Genomic DNA, 19,733 nt, shown 5'->3' on the forward strand with positions numbered 1-19,733 from the left:
ATATAAATGAGGTATATTTTCCCTTAAGTGTTGATTAACAGGATATGTGAGCCACTGTCTTGCTGAGAACATGGCGTACTTACCGGCTTATCAAGTGAAACATTTATTTCTGACTCATTTATTTTCGCCAGTGGCATTTCTAATAAGACTGCTTTATCTTGTTATATGAAAAATATTTAGCAAACATACACTGGCAACTCAAAGAAAACAGTGGTAATGTTATTTGCCTCATCATGCCCAAAAATAATAGAGTCCATGCCAAGATCACAGGCTTTGTCAATGCAGAGACATGTCTAAGTATGTGCGAATTTTACACTCATGTTTATTTTAGGGGCAGAATTATCACAGTGTAAAATCAGAGCTCACCACAGTAAAATTCCACTGCTTTCTCTCCATTTATATGGCATTTTTAGAGGTGTATTTATTAAATTGTGAACTCAAACTTTCACCTTTTGAGCTATGGAATTTTACTGTGGTGAGCTCCGATTTCACACTTTGTCTTGAGAGCAGATTTATCAATGTTCCTTTCATTTTTTTTCTTTCCATTTTTCTAAGCACCTTAAATTTCCTATATGGTATAGTCAGGGGTACTCCATGAGGCAAAGTGAGAATGTTGTCTCAGGTGGCAGCACACCTTAAGTTACCAGGGACGGCAAAAATCCACTCCTGGTAACTTTAAAAGACAAATTTCTAGTTATTAATCTGCAATTGCTCTCTCGGCACTAGCGATGCAGCCCTCCCAGACCCCCTCTGGTGCAGGAAAGGTAAGCGCCGGAGGTGAGGTGTGGCAGCATCACAAGAATCTCCCCTGGGCTAGAATCTCCCCTGGATACACTCTGGTATTTCTTTAGTCATGACTATAGTCATTGTTAGATTATTATTCCTTAGTAATATATCACTAACGTTTTGAAGCTTTTGACAGAGATTGTTTGGTATTCATTGTTTTTCAGTCCCTGCCCCTATGAAAAGTACAGTCTTCGGTCAATATTATTAGGAGCCAGTTAGCCTGCTGTGCTGCTCTATGTGAGAAAGGTTTAACTGTTGCCATTAATTGGTGCAGGTATCCCTATTTTTTGTTTCCAAGTGCTATGAAATGGAAAATTGGGATACCTATTCACAACATGGGCAGTGAAGAGCATAACTCTAGAATTTTCTTTGGTTCCCATTGCTTCAGAAGGGTAAAAAAGTCTAAGTTTTTTTCTTTGTTTAGTGGAAATGAGGAAATTAATACATTGTGATGCTTTATTGCCCCCGCTTAATCTCCTGAAGCATGGGTGACAAAATGTCCAGATTTGTATTCCTACTGGTATTAAAGTAAAGTAGTAAAACATATGTATTGCGTAGTAGCCCAAAGATGCCTGGATACATATGCGATGCATATGTGTGACCACTGGCAATTTGCATTAATGCTGGTAGGTACAAATTTCAGACATTTTGTTGTCAAAGATAAAGGAGATTAAGCATGGGGGCAAAATGTGCAGATTAACTACTAATTTTAGGAATACAAGCTGCCTCTGACTCAGGTTGGAATGCTACAAGCTGCATCTGACTCAGGTTGGAATGCTACAGCTTCCTTATGACCACTTATAACTCCTTTTAAAATTCCATTTAAAGCAGCAGTAGGTTTGGCCTAGTGGACAAGCAAGTGTGGTGTGTGGTCACTCAAAACGAGCAAAATGTGTAATTATCCATGGTTAGGTTTACCGGTAACAGCTCTCTAGGTTTGCCTGTTACTTGATGATGTTGTACCACTATGTCAGCTTAGGTATCTTCTATTCCTGAGAACAATTCTTTATGTATTCTAATATCGTCACCAAATTTTGTCTTTTGGTCATTTCTAATATACAATCACAGAAAAAGGCAATTATTTGATTCTTTAAAACTAAATCTTTTTTCATAAAAAAAACTTCACGATGATTCTTGTGTCATTAAGTATCTATAACTTGAATTGTGTCCAATCCACTCAATCAATTTATTACTATACCTACTGGATAATTTTGTTTTTGAACACTGTCACAACGGATTGGAAAACTATTATTATACCATGGGGATGTACAAAGTTGTATAAGGCTGACATGGACTAGTGGAGTCCTTTAAAGCCAATGGCGATTAATCTCCACTTGGTAAACTGTGGTTCCCAACATCCTTTGTTTTGAGATCTGCTTTACAGAATAAACTGGAATGTGTATCCCTGGCATAAATACATATTGGCATAAGGCCTTTTACTTACTTGGATTTGCACTTATTAATGCATCAATTTCACTGATTTAACTTGCAGCAGCCAGTCATCTATTCTAAGCTGATGTGTCTCCAACTATACATAAGCAAACAGCAGTAACAGCAGATGGTGTGCATATCTTTATTCTTTGGCTGCATTAGCACATGGGGTGAACGCCTTTTATTGCAATATATAGTATATGCTATTTATCATAATGATCTGTAGCTGTGTAAAGGCAAGGTTGCCTAAGACAAGCAAGGTCTGACAGGCAGAACATTTTCTGCTAAATTTGTATTTCTTTGCAAAAGTGTGTAACAGCATATGCAACAGAAAAGGTTGGAAAGGTTGGATGGAAAACCAAAGTGATGCAGGCAGGCAATCAAAGGAGCAATGAGCTCACTGCTTCTTTGTGATAGGGAGAGTGGAACATAATGAGAATTATCCTGTTGATAACATTTGCCTTATAATGTACAGATTCTCCTTCATGCTAACCTTTCATGTTTGGAGGTATATAATCTACACACAGTGTGCACCAAACAAAAAGAAGTCTGAGCACCGTTTTACAGGATTTTTTCCTTGGTTTGCAAAAGGCTTGTGTTTCACCGATTAGCAGCCTTGAGGAGCACCTAGATAACTTGGGCTGCAAAGCTCCTAACCTTGGATTACTGTAAATGATTTACACACTTTGATAGACATAATAAGGGAACTAAGGCAATACACTTCTTAAAAAAGAATATGTATGGAAAGGAGGAAACAAAAAGAAATAAAGGTAACATTGCTACCTAATTAGAAGCTTTTATTTATACTTGAAATTCTTTAGGTTGTTTTGGAGTTGCACTCTAATGTTTTAAGGTGAAACATTGCCATTTAAAGGAGTTGTAAACTCTTTAAGTCCCTAAGAATGCTCTTACGAGCACTTTTGTAGTGTATTTTTTAATGCTGAACTGCTTGGATGATATTGGTAGTTTTATACTTACAGCTCAGTAGCGCTAAAACGCTGCTGGGATGGTGGTCCGAGGGTTAGTTGAATGTATATAGTTCCTGGGAAATTTACAGCTGTAGTGCCAGGTGGAAGCTGCTGCCTTCCTTCAAGCCAGCACAGTATACTAAAGCTAGCCATGCATGGCTGATTTCAACTTTTAATGGCTTAGTGGACATGTTTGCCAGCTTAAGGGTCCTCCACTACGTGCAGTACAACACATATGATATAGACCCAAGACTTTATTGTATTTAACCTGTTTGGCCAGACTCCAAAGGAACCATCTAACTCTAAAAGACTTTTACGTGACTTTAATTTTGCGCCCTGTAGCATCAATAGGCCTTAGGCTAAGCTCCTGTGAGAAGTGACAGGTGTTGCTTGTTTAGAAGGCAAACAAGAGGAACTCCTGGAACATCCCCAGTGACGCCTTAACAAATCTGTAGTGCTTAACTGCATAATGAGCAAATATTGGATCATGTGCTGTATGACTGTAGGTCTATAGACTCATAGCCATGTTGATGTGAAGGAAGTGGAGGGGAGTGTTTCATTTTGCATTTGGAGCTTGAAGGAGCAGAGAGAGACTACCTTCTGTGTTTAGAGCATCACATTAATCAGTTTGCCATATTTAATAGTTCCCCATTAAGTATTTCTCGCTTACATTGAGTGGTCAACGCCAATCCCAAAAGCAATAATTGCAACAAGGAAACAAAACATGACATAAACATACTTCTGGATTACAGATTTATGCACTACAATACCTGGTTGTTGACTGTGATAAACATGTGAGGCCTCTGTATTAAAAAGATGGAGAATTCTTTGACCTGCATTTGTATACCGAGACATAATGTAATCTGTTTATTGAAAAAAAAATCAATAAAATGTTTTCAAAAAAGACCTCTTGCTATATAACCTGTTCACTCATTTTTCTTGCATTTGATTTATTTGATTTTTATATATAAAAAGTATTGCAAAAAAATTGTATTTAAAAGCCCAAAAATGAGTATATATATATATATATATATATATATATATGCTGCTAGACTGGAGGGTGGGTTTAGCAATCTGAGCTTAGAACAACTGAGCATGCCTACAAGCTAGAAGTCAAAGCAAATTCCTGAGGGAGGGAGCTGAGTTACAGGAAGAGAAGGAAATCTAAGTGAATATGGGCAGGGGTACATAGGGAGATTAGTCACCCAGCGACAAATCTTAGTGGTCGCAGGCGACTAATCTCCCCGCACTGCCATCCCACCAGCTAGAATGTAAATCGCCGGTGGGATGGCATACGTGTTGCTGCGATGTCCCACAGCCGCCGAAGTTGCCTTGAGAGGAAACTTCGGGCGACTGCGGGACATTGAAGAGCGAAGAGGGTGTTGCACTTGGCACAATTGCGCTGCACCAAAATTAGCGCAACTGTGCAAACATTTAATTGCAAATTAACTGCAATTGCAAGGAAGGCCCAATTCTTTAGCCACGAATGTTTGCTGTGCCTTTTAGACACTGGCCACAAAGAGAACCTTGTAGCTACCGCCTGGTCAGGATGTGGCTCGATTTGCAGTAGAAGTCAGGATGGACTGAGAAGTGACAGAACGGGATGCAACTCTGTGGAAGTGCATTTGATGCAAATAACTTCAATGAAAGTGGTTTTATGTGCAACTGACTGTGGGGAAATATGTGGGGACCATAACAGCACTTGCGAACATAAATGAGCCCTCTTGCCTCTTGCAGATACAGTATGGTGCATGTATGTGTTTGAAAGAACCACATAATCTTTACCCAAGTACTACGTACAATGATTCTTCCTTCCTCTGTGTTCAGTGCAGTATATTTCTATTTTTTCTTGTTTAATTTCTCTAAAAAGGTTGCTCATTTTGGATAACTTCTTGTTAGAGGCCTATTAGCCACATAACCTTTTCTTTCCATTTGTTTTAAAGGAGAACTAAAGTCTAACTAAAGAAGTAAGGCAGAAATGTTGTACATTATGTTTTGGGCTTCTGTACCAGCCCAAGGCAGGAAAGATCAGTGCCCCCAAAATGTCCCAGTAGCTCCCCATCTTCTTTTCTGCTGATTCACTGCACGTGCTCTGTGCTGCTGTCATTTACCTGAGCTTAGGGACCCGCTCACAATATACCATATATATAGAATATAAATGCTGATTAGTACTTAATACAGATAATTACTACATGGCTGAATCTAGTGCAATTAGAATTAGAATGTAATAATCAGCCCTGTAGCATCAACTTATGACAGGCCAGCCTCATTTTCTGCTTAATAATTTATGACTGCCCCTAAGCTTCTCAGAAGCTGCTCGGAGCCCACTGAGCATGTGTCCCAGACACTTTCAACACGAGGAGTTCCTGACACAAGTTTAAAGTCCTGGATCATTGTTGCTCTTAAGATGCAAAAAGTAAATACAGTATGTAAAATATGTCATTTTTGCCATATTCATTTTTAGGGTTTAGTTCTCCTTTAATGTGCTGAATGTTCTTTTACAAGAAAGATAAAAGAGAACATGCATTTCAGATTTCTCTTTTCTGCCCTTGAATCTTCATGAAACTCCCCACACATTCTTACATCCTTGTCTTTCCAAGTTTTATTTTCATTAACTAAACAAGTGATGTCCCGAGGTCGGCCTGAACCCCCCGACCCGCAGGTAAACCCGTGAGTCCTGCGAGTATTGGGCCGGCCCACACATCACTAGCGAGGACTGCTTTGCCACATTGATGCACTCCTCTCCCGACAGCCTGCATTGGCGGTTTTTGTGATTTGCTAGTTGGCCCATGGGCCAAATGATCAGATCAACCTGATATTACCCAGCACAAGGTGGGCATATCAGGTGAAGACACACTCTTTTGCCAAACAAGCAATCGTTGGGTATATGGTCAGTCTAAGCAATTGTAACATGTCATTGCATTTTAGGGAAACCCCCAGGGTAGCTCGGAATGTAGTATAGTTTTTGAAAATGTGTTTGCTACTGTTTAAACCATGATTAAAAGAAACCATATTTATGTATGAAATTAAATGCAGCTCAGTCTTTTTTTAACGCTGCTGTGATATTGAATAAACATTTGCTGTTTCTTTATATCTGCAGCTTTAGTTGTCCTTGACATGCTTGTAATATCTAAATGTGCTGTTTTGTTCAGAGCATATCAGCAAGTATTGTGTTTAGTGTCACCGATGTGGGCAAAACCCAGCACTCGTAGTTTTGTTACCAAGGTAATCTGTTACAGGTTTTAAAAAAGCATGAGATGTTATTATATAGAATAATCTGGAAAGTGACATGTAGGTTAGACTCTGTATCTTGGATCATCAGTATATAATCCAAGAAAAAAGGGCCACTGCTTAAAATGATTTGTAACTCTCTCCTGTAATGTATTATAGTGGCAGTGGTATGAGATTTAATAAAGATAACAGTTCATTTACATTCCCCTTTATTGTTCTATTCCATAGGGAGTTTTAAAGCAGCAGCAAATGGTACAATTCTAAAACGCTACTCAGAAAATGAGAAGAATGCTTTTGAACTGGTGATGAAGGACTCCTTGGTTCACTGTGTCCCTGCATACCATGGTGTGGTGGAGCGAGATGGAGAAAGTTATATACAGCTGGATGATCTGCTGAATACCTTTGATGAGCCTTGTGTTATGGACTGTAAGATGGGGATCAGGTGGGCAATATATTTTCAACTGTATCATCCATCAGTTTGTCCTCTTCTCTGTCTCTGAACCCTACACACCCTCAAAAAATTCTAAATAATACCATGCAGTGTTTAATGAATGTGAACATGTCCAAAATGTTTAATGTAATTTATATATAATATAGTATGTCTTAGGCTTTTAGTATTAATTTACTTTATACAACTAAATCTTGACAGGTAAGTTAACAATATGCAATTGCAATGGTAGTCCATATCTTTGTTCGTTGCATTTTGGGAGTCTCTTAGCTTTACCTTAAAATGAACTATTTGCTTGCTCTGTGTTTGTTGTGTCCCTTCAGTAGTCTTCTCTTGATACCTACAACAAGCGGATTTGAGCATCTCCCATTTATCAAATACATGGCATGTAAGTTATGCACTCAGGTTTCTTTAAAGGAGAAGGAAAGGCAAAGTCACTTGGGGCTGCCAAAATGTTAGGCACCCCCAAGTGACTTGAATCGCTTACCTTTTACCCCGGGCTGGTGCCCCTGTTCAGAGAGAACAGCACCAGCCCCGGGGTACCTGCAGCGATTCCTCCTTCCTGTATTGCTCGCGCGCGCATGCGCAGTAGAGTGAAAAGCGGAACTTTAACAGAGAAGTCGGCTCTACTGCGCATGCGCCTATCGTGTTAGTCTTAGCTAAACGCAAGCAGAAGGAGGAATCGCATCGCTCCAGGTACCCCGGGCTGGTGCTGTTTTCTCCTAACAGGGGCACCAGCCCAGGGTACGAGGTAAGTGATTAAAGTCACTTGGGGGTGCTTAACATTTTAGCACCCCCAAGTGACTAACCCTTTCCTTCTCCTTTAAGGAATACTGCCATGGGACAGTTTTTCTCAAAACACATTTGTTAATAGAGCTTCTCCAGCAGAATCCTGCTTTGAAATCTGTTTTTCAAAAACACAAAAAGATTTTTTTATATTTAATTTTGAAATTTCACATGGGGCTAGCCATATTCTTCATTTACCATGGTGCCACAGCCATGTGACCTGTGCTCTGATAAAATTCAGTCACACTTTACTGCTGCGCTGCAAGTTGGAGTGATATCACCCCTCCCTTTCCCCCCAGCAGCCGATCAGCAGAACAATGGGAAGGCAGCAAGATAGCAGCTCCCAGTAGATATCAGAATACCACTCAATAGTAAGAAATCCAAGTCCGGCTTGGGACTCCTCCAGTTACATGGGAGTAGGAGGAACAATAGGTTACCTGAAAGCAGTTCTAATGTGTAGTGCTGGCTCCTTCTGAAAGCTCAGACTCAGGCACAATTCACTGAGATGGCGCCTACACACCAATATTACAACTAAAATACATTTGTTGGTTCAAGAATAACATTTTTAATGGTAGATTGAATTATTTTCTATGTAAACAGTGTAATAAAGAAATAAAACCATTATCATAAAAATCACGACAGCTTTAAGCTGGATCACTTTCATGCCATTGATCAGAAAGCAAAGAGATAAAATACTAGTATTTTATTAGTATGTTGGTGTTATAAGCAGAAATGAGCATCATGTTTAATATAAGAGTAATCAAAATACTACAGAACAATTGGAACAACTGAGAATTTGCTTGTTTACTTTCTTTCTGATCAGTTGATGAACACAACTAAACATTTACTGGGCAGCCAAATGCCCTTTGTGTAGCCAAACCCATATAGAGTATTTATATGACACTGTGACACACCCTAAAGTAATCTTTGCAGGAACTGTACCATTAACATGGTGCTGTTTGAAATTATTACATTTTATAATTATCTGGTGTTCCACTGGGAGTTCCCGTACCTCACCCTCAATATAAACAGCAGCAAAGGCCAAAGGAAAACGTTCAGGACTACACATGTAGTGATATCAAACTGATTTCTGTCATTCCTGTTTGCTACAGTGCATTTGTTTAACTGCACTCTGGACCGGGCTGATACCTTTATTTGGTTATTAAACATTTTAAAAGGTCATGTTACAATAAAGCATATGTGCTTGTTTGCAGCTGAATAAAACAAGGGTAATCCCATGTCCTATGAGAAATAGCTTGTTGAGAACTTTGGTCAAGCATACAAAGCATTCTGCAAGTGTCAGGATAATCTGGCCAGCAGAGGGATGAAATGTCATTTTATGCAATGTATCAGTATATTTTAATAGATAGCAATAAATGCTGAGCATTAAAAGAAATATCAAGTAATTTCTAAGAAATAGAATGTATTTCCCTTTTATATCTCCTCCACCAAACAAACACACTAAGCGATAATAGGGAGCACTAACACATGCAAGATCATAGTTCTACTATAATAAGGAAAGAGAAGTCACAAGTACATTGGTCAGGGCCATGTATAACAACTTCTGCTTGGGGAATCCCTTGCCATAAACATTAGGACTTTTCACTACGTGCAAGAAACGGTCAGATAAAACAGGAACAATAATACATTATTATCTGTGACTGGAATTTACTGACAGCTATTCTTAAAGGGAAATGATACCTCTGGACAAGGGGAAATTTACCTTTTTGAACATTCAATTGTGGTATGGTTTGAAAGTGCATAATTAAAGTACTGGCTGGTGAAAAAGATTGAATTCTTCCTACTGGTTAATATTTTTAGTGTAGACGTTGCTTAAAGAACATGTAAGAACTCTTTGAAATCTTTAAATACCTGCAACAGGCTGCAACATCCCTTTAATCACTTAGAATTCCTTCTCTGCTAACCCATTCAGTCCCCTCTCTCAGAAATTTGCTTTGGCTGTTGGCTACTGAGACTGCTTAGTTCTTCTCAGCAATTTTTCTTCTAACCTCCTCTCCTGAGCTCAGATTAACCATTACAGTGCTCAATCCAAGCAGGACCAAAGTATGTTCTGCCTTTGTAAGGCTGCATTCTTAACTGCATGAACTTTACAGCACTGATGATGTAAGAGGGAAAATGGCTGCTGGGTGAAAGCTGCTATTTGTTTTGGGAAAGGGATGGTGCTGCCGAACAAAGGGCATATATGGAGTAGAAATTATGTGGTTCCAGTGAGGGAGATGTTGCCAACTTATATACATAATAAGAGAATGTAGGGTTTACATGTCCTCTAAAAGTATACAGAAACCTGTGCCTGTCCCGGGATCTTATGCCCTTGGCATAGAACTTTCTTTCTGAAGTAAGATTTTTGGGGCTACAGACACAAGGTGTCTGCAAGGTGCAGATCACAGTGGTGTTGGACACAGTGCTACCACAGACTGGCAGTTTGTACACTGGGTCGGAGGGTCATAAGCCTTCATGGGCCCCGCTGACCCTGACCCGCTCCCTGTGTGAGCTGAGGATGCTCCCACGCAGTGGTGTAATTAGATGCTATTGGGCCCCACAGCAAATTCAACCTAGGGCCCCAAGATATATTGAAACTCTTATTAATTAGGGCCTTACTGGCCCTCCTACACTCCGGGGCTCCCCTGTAACCGCAGAGTATGCTTGCTCTGCAGTTATGCACCTGCTCTCCCACCGGTTCACAGCCGCAAGTTTAAATGAAGATAAAAGGTATGCTGTGCATGGTGTGCAGGGCGGGTTGCATATGCTGGGAAGGGGGCCCTTGAGATTGCAAGGGGGTCCTTAAAGGTTCAGCCACAGACACTGTAAGTACAAAGCTGTCTTGTGCCTTGAACCTATTGGTGCTCCTTACCTTGCACATCCAAAAGTTGCAGATTCTGTTGCAAAAGCAAATAGGTGCAAAGCATAAAAGAGCACACTTGCCTGTTTTTTTTTAACTTTGTACTCTATAATAATAATGATAATAAACTAACCCTTGTCTTTCCACCCACAAAATCCACAACATTTATATTACTGTGTAATAACCACTGTTATTACTGCATTTCTGTATTTATTTCTAAAAAAAAAAAAAACATTGTACACAATTATATACTAATGTAATAGTTCTATTACTCACACAGGACATATTTGGAGGAAGAGCTGACAAAAGCCAGAGGGAAACCGAAGTTAAGGAAGGACATGTATAAGAAAATGATTGAAGTGAATCCACTAGCCCCCACAGAAGAAGAGAATGCTCAACAAGCAGTGACAAAGCCTCGGTACATGCAATGGAGAGAGACAATCAGTTCAACCTCAACCTTGGGCTTTAGAATTGAAGGAATAAAGGTACCTGGCTTTTATATTTTGTAGTTAGCACTGACGTCAGAGCCACTGTTAATGGAAAAATTACTACTTGAAATTAAAGAGAGCCTGGCCTCTGAATAAAATGTTTACGTACATGTAAAAACATTACGTAGCATTGTGTATAGTAGAGGTGTCTTTGAAAAAGAATACAAATTCTGAAAATGTGTTTTTTAGTAAAGTCTTGTGTTGCTTAATGGCAAGATCAGAGCACTTGTCTCACAGGACACAGAGCAGGATCAACTGCCTTATATAAAGGCTCATGAATATATAATACGCTGCTGTCAGAATAGGTCTTTATCTAATATAGCTAAGTGAGATACCTGCTGTGGAAAAAACAACACCATTGAACAGGAAACTATAAATATATGAAGAGTGAACAGTATAATTAAATGAAATTCTAAAAAAAGTGATGATAGCTACAATTACTTTTGGTGAGATTAGTTTTCAGTTGGGTGATTATAAACCAGAATGGCGCACAGATATAATTTTTGGCAACTGGACAAATAAACAGATCACTGTGTGTCTGGGCAGAGTGATCAACCTGTGCAGTCATCACCCAATTAGATTTAAGCTTAAAATTGATGAAATCTAAACATAATGTTTCACACAGTCTGGTTATTTTGGTTATACAGGTAAATGAGTAATATTTTGCATCACCTACGTGGTTCCCCCTGCCTGCCCCTTGGAATCGAACGCAGCCTAATGTAGGCCGCACTTGATTCAAAGTGCAGTTCGTAAGTCTCTGTGCTCTGAAATGAGAGTGCTAAGGCCTGCAGCTATTTGTGCAATGCATAAAAAATGAGCCCTCTTGTGTGGTATGTATCATTTTGCATGGATACTGAGGGCCATGGGGTAGAGCAGGGTTCTGCTTCCTCTTTAGTCACCTGCAATTTTGCTCCTGTCATGGTCACCTACAATTCTGTGCAGAGATGACAAGGATTTTTTTAATAGTGGGGGGGACTGCTTCCCTCGAAGCTATGGGCAGCTTTTAGGATTTACTGCCATAATTATCTCCTTAACAAAGAAACAACAAAAGAATATGTTTCCTAGGGGTCAGTTCAGACATGCTTTTTTTGGCAGTATTTCTGTCTCTTCCCTACATTAGGCATCATTATGCTCTGGAAGGGCTAGAATGCCCCCCTAAAACTTTACATCAATGGTGGGGATTTGTGCTTATGAATTTGGTGATAGTCCAGTATAAAACTCAGTATTACTTATTTTTTGCAAACCTAGACCAGTTGATAAGTTACATTTATTTGCTGTGGTAAGATTTGAGTTATCTCTGGGATTTGTACATAATGTGTAGACTGTAGAGGCTTCAGATTTCCAATGTGCCGATTGTTAAAAAAAATTCTGCTGCTGAAGGTGCAATTAGGAATCTGAAAGTGTCACTTCCAAGAGAAATGTGGCTTTTGCTGGCCAATTTCATAGTTCATGGTTTGCCACATACAAACACCAGGGCACAAATGGACAGCCATGCTACTACTTTGTGCACTTAGAAGCCAGGGTACTACATAGGTTGAAAATGTGACCTATTCCCATGTTTCTACTAATTGTGGGACCTTGTTGAATTATTATTTACAATGAAATGTTACATGTGTAACATTATGTAACAGATATTTTTTTGTAATTAGGCTGGGGCACTATTTAAATTTGTCCTTCAGACTATTGATACTTTGCCCTCCAACAAGTTTAACATCAGTTACAACTTTCCTGTGCTTCAAGCTGTGTCAGGGCAGGCAGGAGGCAAATGTAACATACAGAAGTGGTGCTAGCCACCTTAATATAGGCACAGTGACACTTTCCTGTTAAAATATGGAAGCTGTCACTATCCCTTTAGTTTGAATTGTGTATAAACACTTTTTGTAAATCTTTCTGTAGAAAGGAGATGGCACGTGCAACACAAACTTTAAAACAACCAAAACCAGGGACCAGATTGACCAAGCATTTCTTCAGTTTATTGATGGCGACAAAGACATTTTGGTATGTATATTGATATACATTATGCTTAAAATGAGATCAACAAAATGTCAATATTTTAAAGTTGAGGGGTCAATAAGGCAGCCAATTTTCTACTCACCTATCAGGTTCAGCTACACATCACACAGTACTATACACCTAAATAGTATATACACACTACAAAATGTACTGTTTTGCCCATAATGTGAAAACAATATAGAGGTTATATACATTACAGTAAATAGTTGCCCTCACCTTTAGTTACAATAATCATACTAACCAAAACACAATACTTAAACTGGTTTTGCATGAATTTTCATAACTAAATATAATATAACAGTGTCAGAAGGATCTCTACACAGTTTCCCTGCTAATTTTTCCCTTTATGTATGCAGAATAAATATATATGCAGACTGCAAGAAATCAGAACCATCGTTGAGTCTTCGGAATTCTTTAAGAAGCATGAGGTGGGAAATGGAATTGCAAATTAACCATAACATTTTGTTTGCTTAAAATATGCAGCTTACATATGTTTACAGTGGAAATCACAATTAGTTTCATTTGTGTGCATATATCTCAATAAGGAAAGGAAAGTTATTTTTCAAGAATAAAGGGATCTTTTCCCTGTAGCTCCCTTATGGCTATGAGAATATAGTGAATGTTAAACAATCATCTTTTATATAGACGGGCAGTCAACATGTGGCTTTTTAAATATTGCAAAACTACAACAATTTTATCAAAGGAGTTGTAAACCCTGCTGCACTGCACTGCTCAACCAAACTTTATGTAGTTGTTGCTGTACTACATATCCCAAAATAATTTAATATATGATAAAGGTTGATGCATGCTGGTTGCTGTAGTCCAGGAACATAAGGGTTGCATTCTTAAAGCAATATTGTACAATAAAACCTTTTGAAAACTTTTCCCCAACTGTCCATAGCCAACGACTGCTTTAAAATTAAAAAAAATCCTCCAATAAAAATCTCAGCTGATCTGTGTAAATCTGGCTCCCTGTTCTTTGTTCCTGCAATTGTAGTTGGAAACGATAAGCAGCGCTTCCCAGCATTAACAAGCCTGTGCTTTATTCCCATGTTTAAATACAGTGCAATATAATAAAGAAAAAAATTACATAATTATCTCTACATGTACCATAACAGCAAGATGGAGTTAGCATTCTTATTAGTGAACTATTTTGCATTTATAATGAAGTTTTTGGTCAGTAAGATTCTCATTTGCAAATGCCATTGCATGTATAATTCCATTTTTCAGCAACTTCTATAGAAAACTAGGAGGCGAAGTGGGACGGTGTTGTGGTTGGCTTTTCAACCCCTTTAAAGGAACAGTAACACCAAAAAATGAAAGTGTATAAAAGTAACTAAAATATAATGTGCTGCTGCCCTGCACTGGTAAAAGTTGTGTGTTTACTTCAGAAAGTCTGCTATAATTTATATAAATAAGCTGCTATGTAGCCATGGAGGCAGCCATTCAAATGAGAAAAGGCACAGGCACATAGCAGATAACAGATAAAACACTATTGTATTCTACAGAACTTATCTGTTATCTGCTATGTAACCTGTGCCTTTTCTCCTTTTTTCCAGCTTGAATGGCTGCCCCCGTGGCTACACAGCAGCTTATTATATAAATTATAGTAGTGTTACTGTAGCAAACACACCAGTTTTACCAGTGCAGGGCAACAGCGCATTATATTTTTATTACTTGAAAGCTCTTTCATTTTTTGGTGTTACTGTTCCTTTAAAGCAATGGTGAAACATAATGCCTGTAGGTAGCAGTACCTTGTGTCCTACCCCTTGACACCTTTAAATATATAGATCCCTGATATAGTTATCTGTAGAATAACATATATAGAACAATAGTTAAATATCTGCTTCTCATATGACAAAAGGCAACTTAATGAGGGCATTTGCTAGACTGATCTTAAGAAATGTATCTTTCTTTTCTGCTAGGTGATCGGAAGCTCCTTGTTGTTTGTACATGACAAGAAAGGCAAGGCTAACGTGTGGCTAATAGATTTTGGCAAGACGACACAGTTGCCTGAAGGACAGGTTCTGGATCACCGTATTCCTTGGCAAGAAGGGAATAGGGAGGATGGTTACCTTTATGGATTTGATAATCTTATTGATATATTGTCCAGTATTGCTTGCTGATGGAGATTCCAGCCTAAACCTACTGACCACTACACTAGGATACTTTTTTTTTATCTTAAAGCATTTTGCTGCCAGTTACTGATTGGTATTTAGCAATGGATTTGACATTATGGTGATGGAAACTGAAGATGTTTTTATCTAAATCAGATTTGCCTATAATCTACAGCTTTTCTATGATGTCTAACGAAGTATGTTTCCAGTTGAAGCATACATTTCACCATAATAAGTGCTATGTTCGCATCTCAAACAATCTGAAACATTCAGTCACTCAAGTTCTTTTAGTACATGAATCTTTCAAATATGAAGATACAATGGAAAGCTGGATTTGTTCAATAAGACTTCGCCACTGGGTAATGTAATGCCACATACCAGCAACTGCGAAACCAAAGCATCTTGCTTTCATAGAAAACTTTTTTCTGCCCATGGATTCAACATTTCCTACACTTCTATCAACAGTAAACAGTTGGATTAAGATTTAAATTAAAAACATTAGGAGTTACGTCCTAAGTGATAGCATGTAATGTATTATCAACCAATCCAAACTGTGTTTTTTGTTGGGATGACAAACTGTTTGTCATGGAGTTTCCAAAAGAAAATGAATCATAATCCTGAATTCAGAAAACAGTGTGCCCAGCTGGTGAATATTGCAGACAGCGATTGTACGAACGTGAAATTTCCAAAATGATCAAAAAATCAGAATTGCTACTGGGTGCACTGGTAATTATGCAAATGCTGCTGGGATTCTAGGTTCCAAGTGAGAGAATGATGAGCAAATGCAGCCGAAATGGAAGAGAAAATGGATAGCAAGCATAGCGCCAGAGTTATTTACATTTTCATGCAGGGGTTAGTTGCCAGGGAAAGCTGATCTGTATGTTTTTTAATATCTTTTTCATTTACAATCTAAGGGAATATATATATTTAAGTTGGGTCACCGAAGACTGACCTGTAAACATGAGATTTTACAGGTCTCGCAGGAGGGGATTTTAGATCACATTGACAGTTTGACTTCCTTTCTACTGTAACAAATGTAGAGTTTGCTGAGTTACTTTAACATTATGACATTATGAAATACTTTTCTAAAGCTAAATTATACTATGCAAGTAGGAGCATCCTCAGGAAGGTTTGGCAAACACTTCAGTAATGTTGTTATAAAATATACTGAGCAAAATATGTTAATCACAGGTGAAAACTGGGCTAAGGGTTTATTATCATAGATACTATACCTAGATATGTCAGATACAATAACCACCTATATATTAAAAGTTTGCTCTAAACCGCTTTATCAATTTAAACAAATTCAGAACAACAATTCTTTACGAGCTTTGCTCACCACTTAATATAATTTGTCCCAGTGCCCTGCCCCGGACCCTTCACTCAGGGGGGATTTCACTTTTATGTGGCTGTTTAAAATCACTTATACCATAGCTTCTTCATGGCCACTCACTGCACTGATCCAGTGGTCCGGGTGCTCACTCCAAACACCAATATGTGGTTAAGAAACAGAAGCTTTATTTCACATCATCCCTGAAGCGTTTTGTGTCTTTCAACATGTAATCATAGGTATGATATCGCTATATTCAGCTCGATATCACATGTAATACCTATGTGCCATGTTTGTGCAGAATGACAATTATTGGTAATGTCCTTAGTCTTCTATAAAATCTAAGGGCAGCAAGTGGCTGTCACTTAACTACAACCTTAATTCTCAGCATGCTAGAGAAGGATAGCAGCTTCACTATAGCTATGGTTGTAAAGGTTTGAAGAACGATAAAGAGTCCTTACATAACTACATAACTGCATGGTTTACATGCAATCCTGTCTGTAAACATTGCTATGTTTGGGGATCACTTGAGGAAAAAAATGTATAATATTTGAATCCTTTAAAGAACACATAGTTAATATTACTACTGCTGCCATGATTTTAGATAGAAATTCTCAGAATGTGTAATATATTTATGTACTTTTCTAACTTGATGTCCAAGCCTAAAGTATTGTAATAAGTTATATCTGAGTGACAACTATTTATTCATGAGCTAGAACTGCCAAATTGATTACTCCACAGACATTAAGGGTAATCGCACATAAGAGGTTTTGTCACCCAAAATTGTCTACAGCACAGGTGTCTGAAGATACCTTCATATTGAAATCAGTAGGAATTGCCACTTGCTTATTTGAGCAATGGCATGAAATTGCCTCCTCGTTGTGTTGTTCTTGGGCTTTCCTTGACCTCTCATGAAAAATAAATGGAAGGTGAACCTTGTAATGATATAGACTGTGACCAACTACTAAGCCAATTCTTGTAATACACCTCTATCCCAGGAGTGAATTCTTGTACAGGAAGTGACGCACAAAAAAGGGGTGAACATAACCAAATATGTGTAGGTGTGCTTATGTAGTACTAAGAGGCCTTATTCAATCCACTGGATATCTCTGTATGTCTGGAAAGTGACTTTTAAAACCACAATTTTATTTGTTTGCACCAAGATAAATGCAGACAAGCTATAGGGCAGTGACAGATGGGGAGATTAGTCGCAGTGCCATCCCACCTGCAAGAATATAAATCGCCAGTGGGATGGCATAAGCGTTGCTACGATTTGCCGAAGTGGCCCCAAGTTGCCTTGAACAGAAGTCTGGAGTCTGTGATGAATGGGACATTTGGTATTTACAGGTATGGGATCTATTACTGGAAACCCATTATTTAGAAAGCTCCAAATTACATAAAGGCTTTCTCTTATAGGCAAATAATCCTATTGGGTTTAATTAACATTTGAATTAATTAGGTATGGAGATCGGAGATCCAAATTACCAATAGATTCCTGATCCAAAAAACCCCAGATCCCAAACAGTCTGAATAACAGGCCCCATACTTGTACTGTACAAAATCCATTTATAGCAAAAATGGACTTCGATTTAATAACATAATTTATCACATGCTTAACAGCACCCGCAAGATACTTATTTTGTTTTTTTTTAAATAGATTTTAAAGGCAATTCTGATAAAACACTTGTTGTTTCAGCAGTAACTGGAAACATATCCTGAGATAAAGCCCTAAAATTATCTGAGATATAATTTCTGAGATATAATCTGAGATATAATTTCTACAAATATTTTGATAAATGTTTTTGTAATTAAAGAAATTGCATGTTTTCGCTTTATTAAGAGAAAACACCAAAGGAAATCCTGTATGTATTAGTGTTAGTAATGGGTGAAGGATAGCCGGGTATGTGAGATATGGACCTATGCCACTGTGCCAGGATAATGGTGCCCAGCCTGACAAACTCTTGCAATGGGATCTGTTCAGTAATATGCTATTCTGAACATAACTCTAATCACAGACGCTGAAAATGGGAGTGATACACCTTCTGAACTTATATGTCTTAATCGACGCAATGGGGGTAATGTAATAAAACACTAAGGGGCACATTTACTAATCCACGAATCCGAATCCCAAATGGGAAAAAATCGGATTGGAAACGAAAATTTTGCAACTTTTTCGGCGCCATCGTGTTTTTTGCGCAATTTTTTCATCGCCGTCACGACTTTATGGTATTTTGCACAACTTTTTCATCGTGGAAAATATACGATAAAGTCGTAACGGCGACGAAAAAATCGCGGGACATACGAAAAAGTCGCGACAGCGTCAAAAAAGTCGCAAAAATACCGATCATTATGAAAAAACGCGTTCGGACGTTTTCGTTCCGTTCGTGGATTAGTAAATCTGCCCCTTAATCTGGCCAGGAGCAGTAACCCATAGCAACCAATCAGCAGGTAGAATTTACTGGTTACCTGTTTAAAAGCAAGCATCTTATTGGTTGCTATGGGTTACTGCAAATTTAGGGGATATTTAGGGGGATTAATATTTATTTGAAACCACAAAAAAAAACCCTCATTTCCAGGAATGGCAGTCATTTCCCAAAAGATCCAAACATTCCAAAAGCACAAATGAAAAAAAAGCTGCAGAAAAATCATGAAAACCGTGACTTTTTCGTATTGTCGCACAATAGCCAGCATCAAACAAACCCGAAAACCTTTTAAAACCATGAAGCAATTGACTTATACATGATCTCAACAGGTTTTAGCTGGCATATTTTAGCATTCAGAATTGTTGCAATTTTGTTGCATAATAATCATGAAAAAGTTGTGGTTTTTTTACATTAGAAACTTTTTTTTTACAAGTTAGAAAACAAAAGCAAAGATACCAGTGATATTTATCTCCAAAGTTAATATTTTTGCCCCTTATTCTCCCAGCACTGTGACATCAGTCTTGGGGGGGGGGGGGCTGGGTGGAAGTGGCAAGAAGACCCAGTTTGCTGGGATTTACATCTGTCCGTCAACCCATAAACGATTAGTAGAAAATATACTTGCTGTTACTTTTTTGTTCCATCTTAATTTACCTAAATATTCCAAGCATAAGTGATTGGCTCTCATTAGCTCTGTTTGGTTTTAAAACATAGAAATGTTTGTAGTGTGAAGTTGAAAGGGAATGGTACCGTAAGGCTAAGGACCCACGGAGCGAGTTAGTTGCCACTGATAGATCTCTGCTACCTCAGGCGACTAACCACTCCAAAATGCCTTTCCACTGGCAACAAGAAGAG

The 19,733-nt window shown here is 38.4% G+C and overlaps 1 protein-coding gene across 1 annotated transcript in view; it reads left to right on the forward strand.

Moving 5' to 3' along the window:
* itpka (inositol-trisphosphate 3-kinase A) overlaps positions 1 to 18,584 on the forward strand; it is a 49,524-nt gene extending 30,940 nt beyond the window's left edge. Inside the window, exons 3-7 of the mRNA XM_002935350.5 lie at positions 6,645 to 6,858; positions 10,791 to 10,995; positions 12,895 to 12,996; positions 13,368 to 13,439; positions 14,937 to 18,584. Of these exons, the coding sequence (XP_002935396.3) occupies positions 6,645 to 6,858; positions 10,791 to 10,995; positions 12,895 to 12,996; positions 13,368 to 13,439; positions 14,937 to 15,137 (794 nt within the window). The 3' untranslated portion in view covers positions 15,138 to 18,584. The remainder of the gene's footprint in view (positions 1 to 6,644; positions 6,859 to 10,790; positions 10,996 to 12,894; positions 12,997 to 13,367; positions 13,440 to 14,936) is intronic.
* The last annotated feature ends 1,149 nt before the right edge of the window (positions 18,585 to 19,733 follow it).

This window comes from Xenopus tropicalis, chromosome 8, assembly GCF_000004195.4.
Source record: "Xenopus tropicalis strain Nigerian chromosome 8, UCB_Xtro_10.0, whole genome shotgun sequence".
NCBI lineage: Eukaryota > Metazoa > Chordata > Amphibia > Anura > Pipidae > Xenopus > Xenopus tropicalis.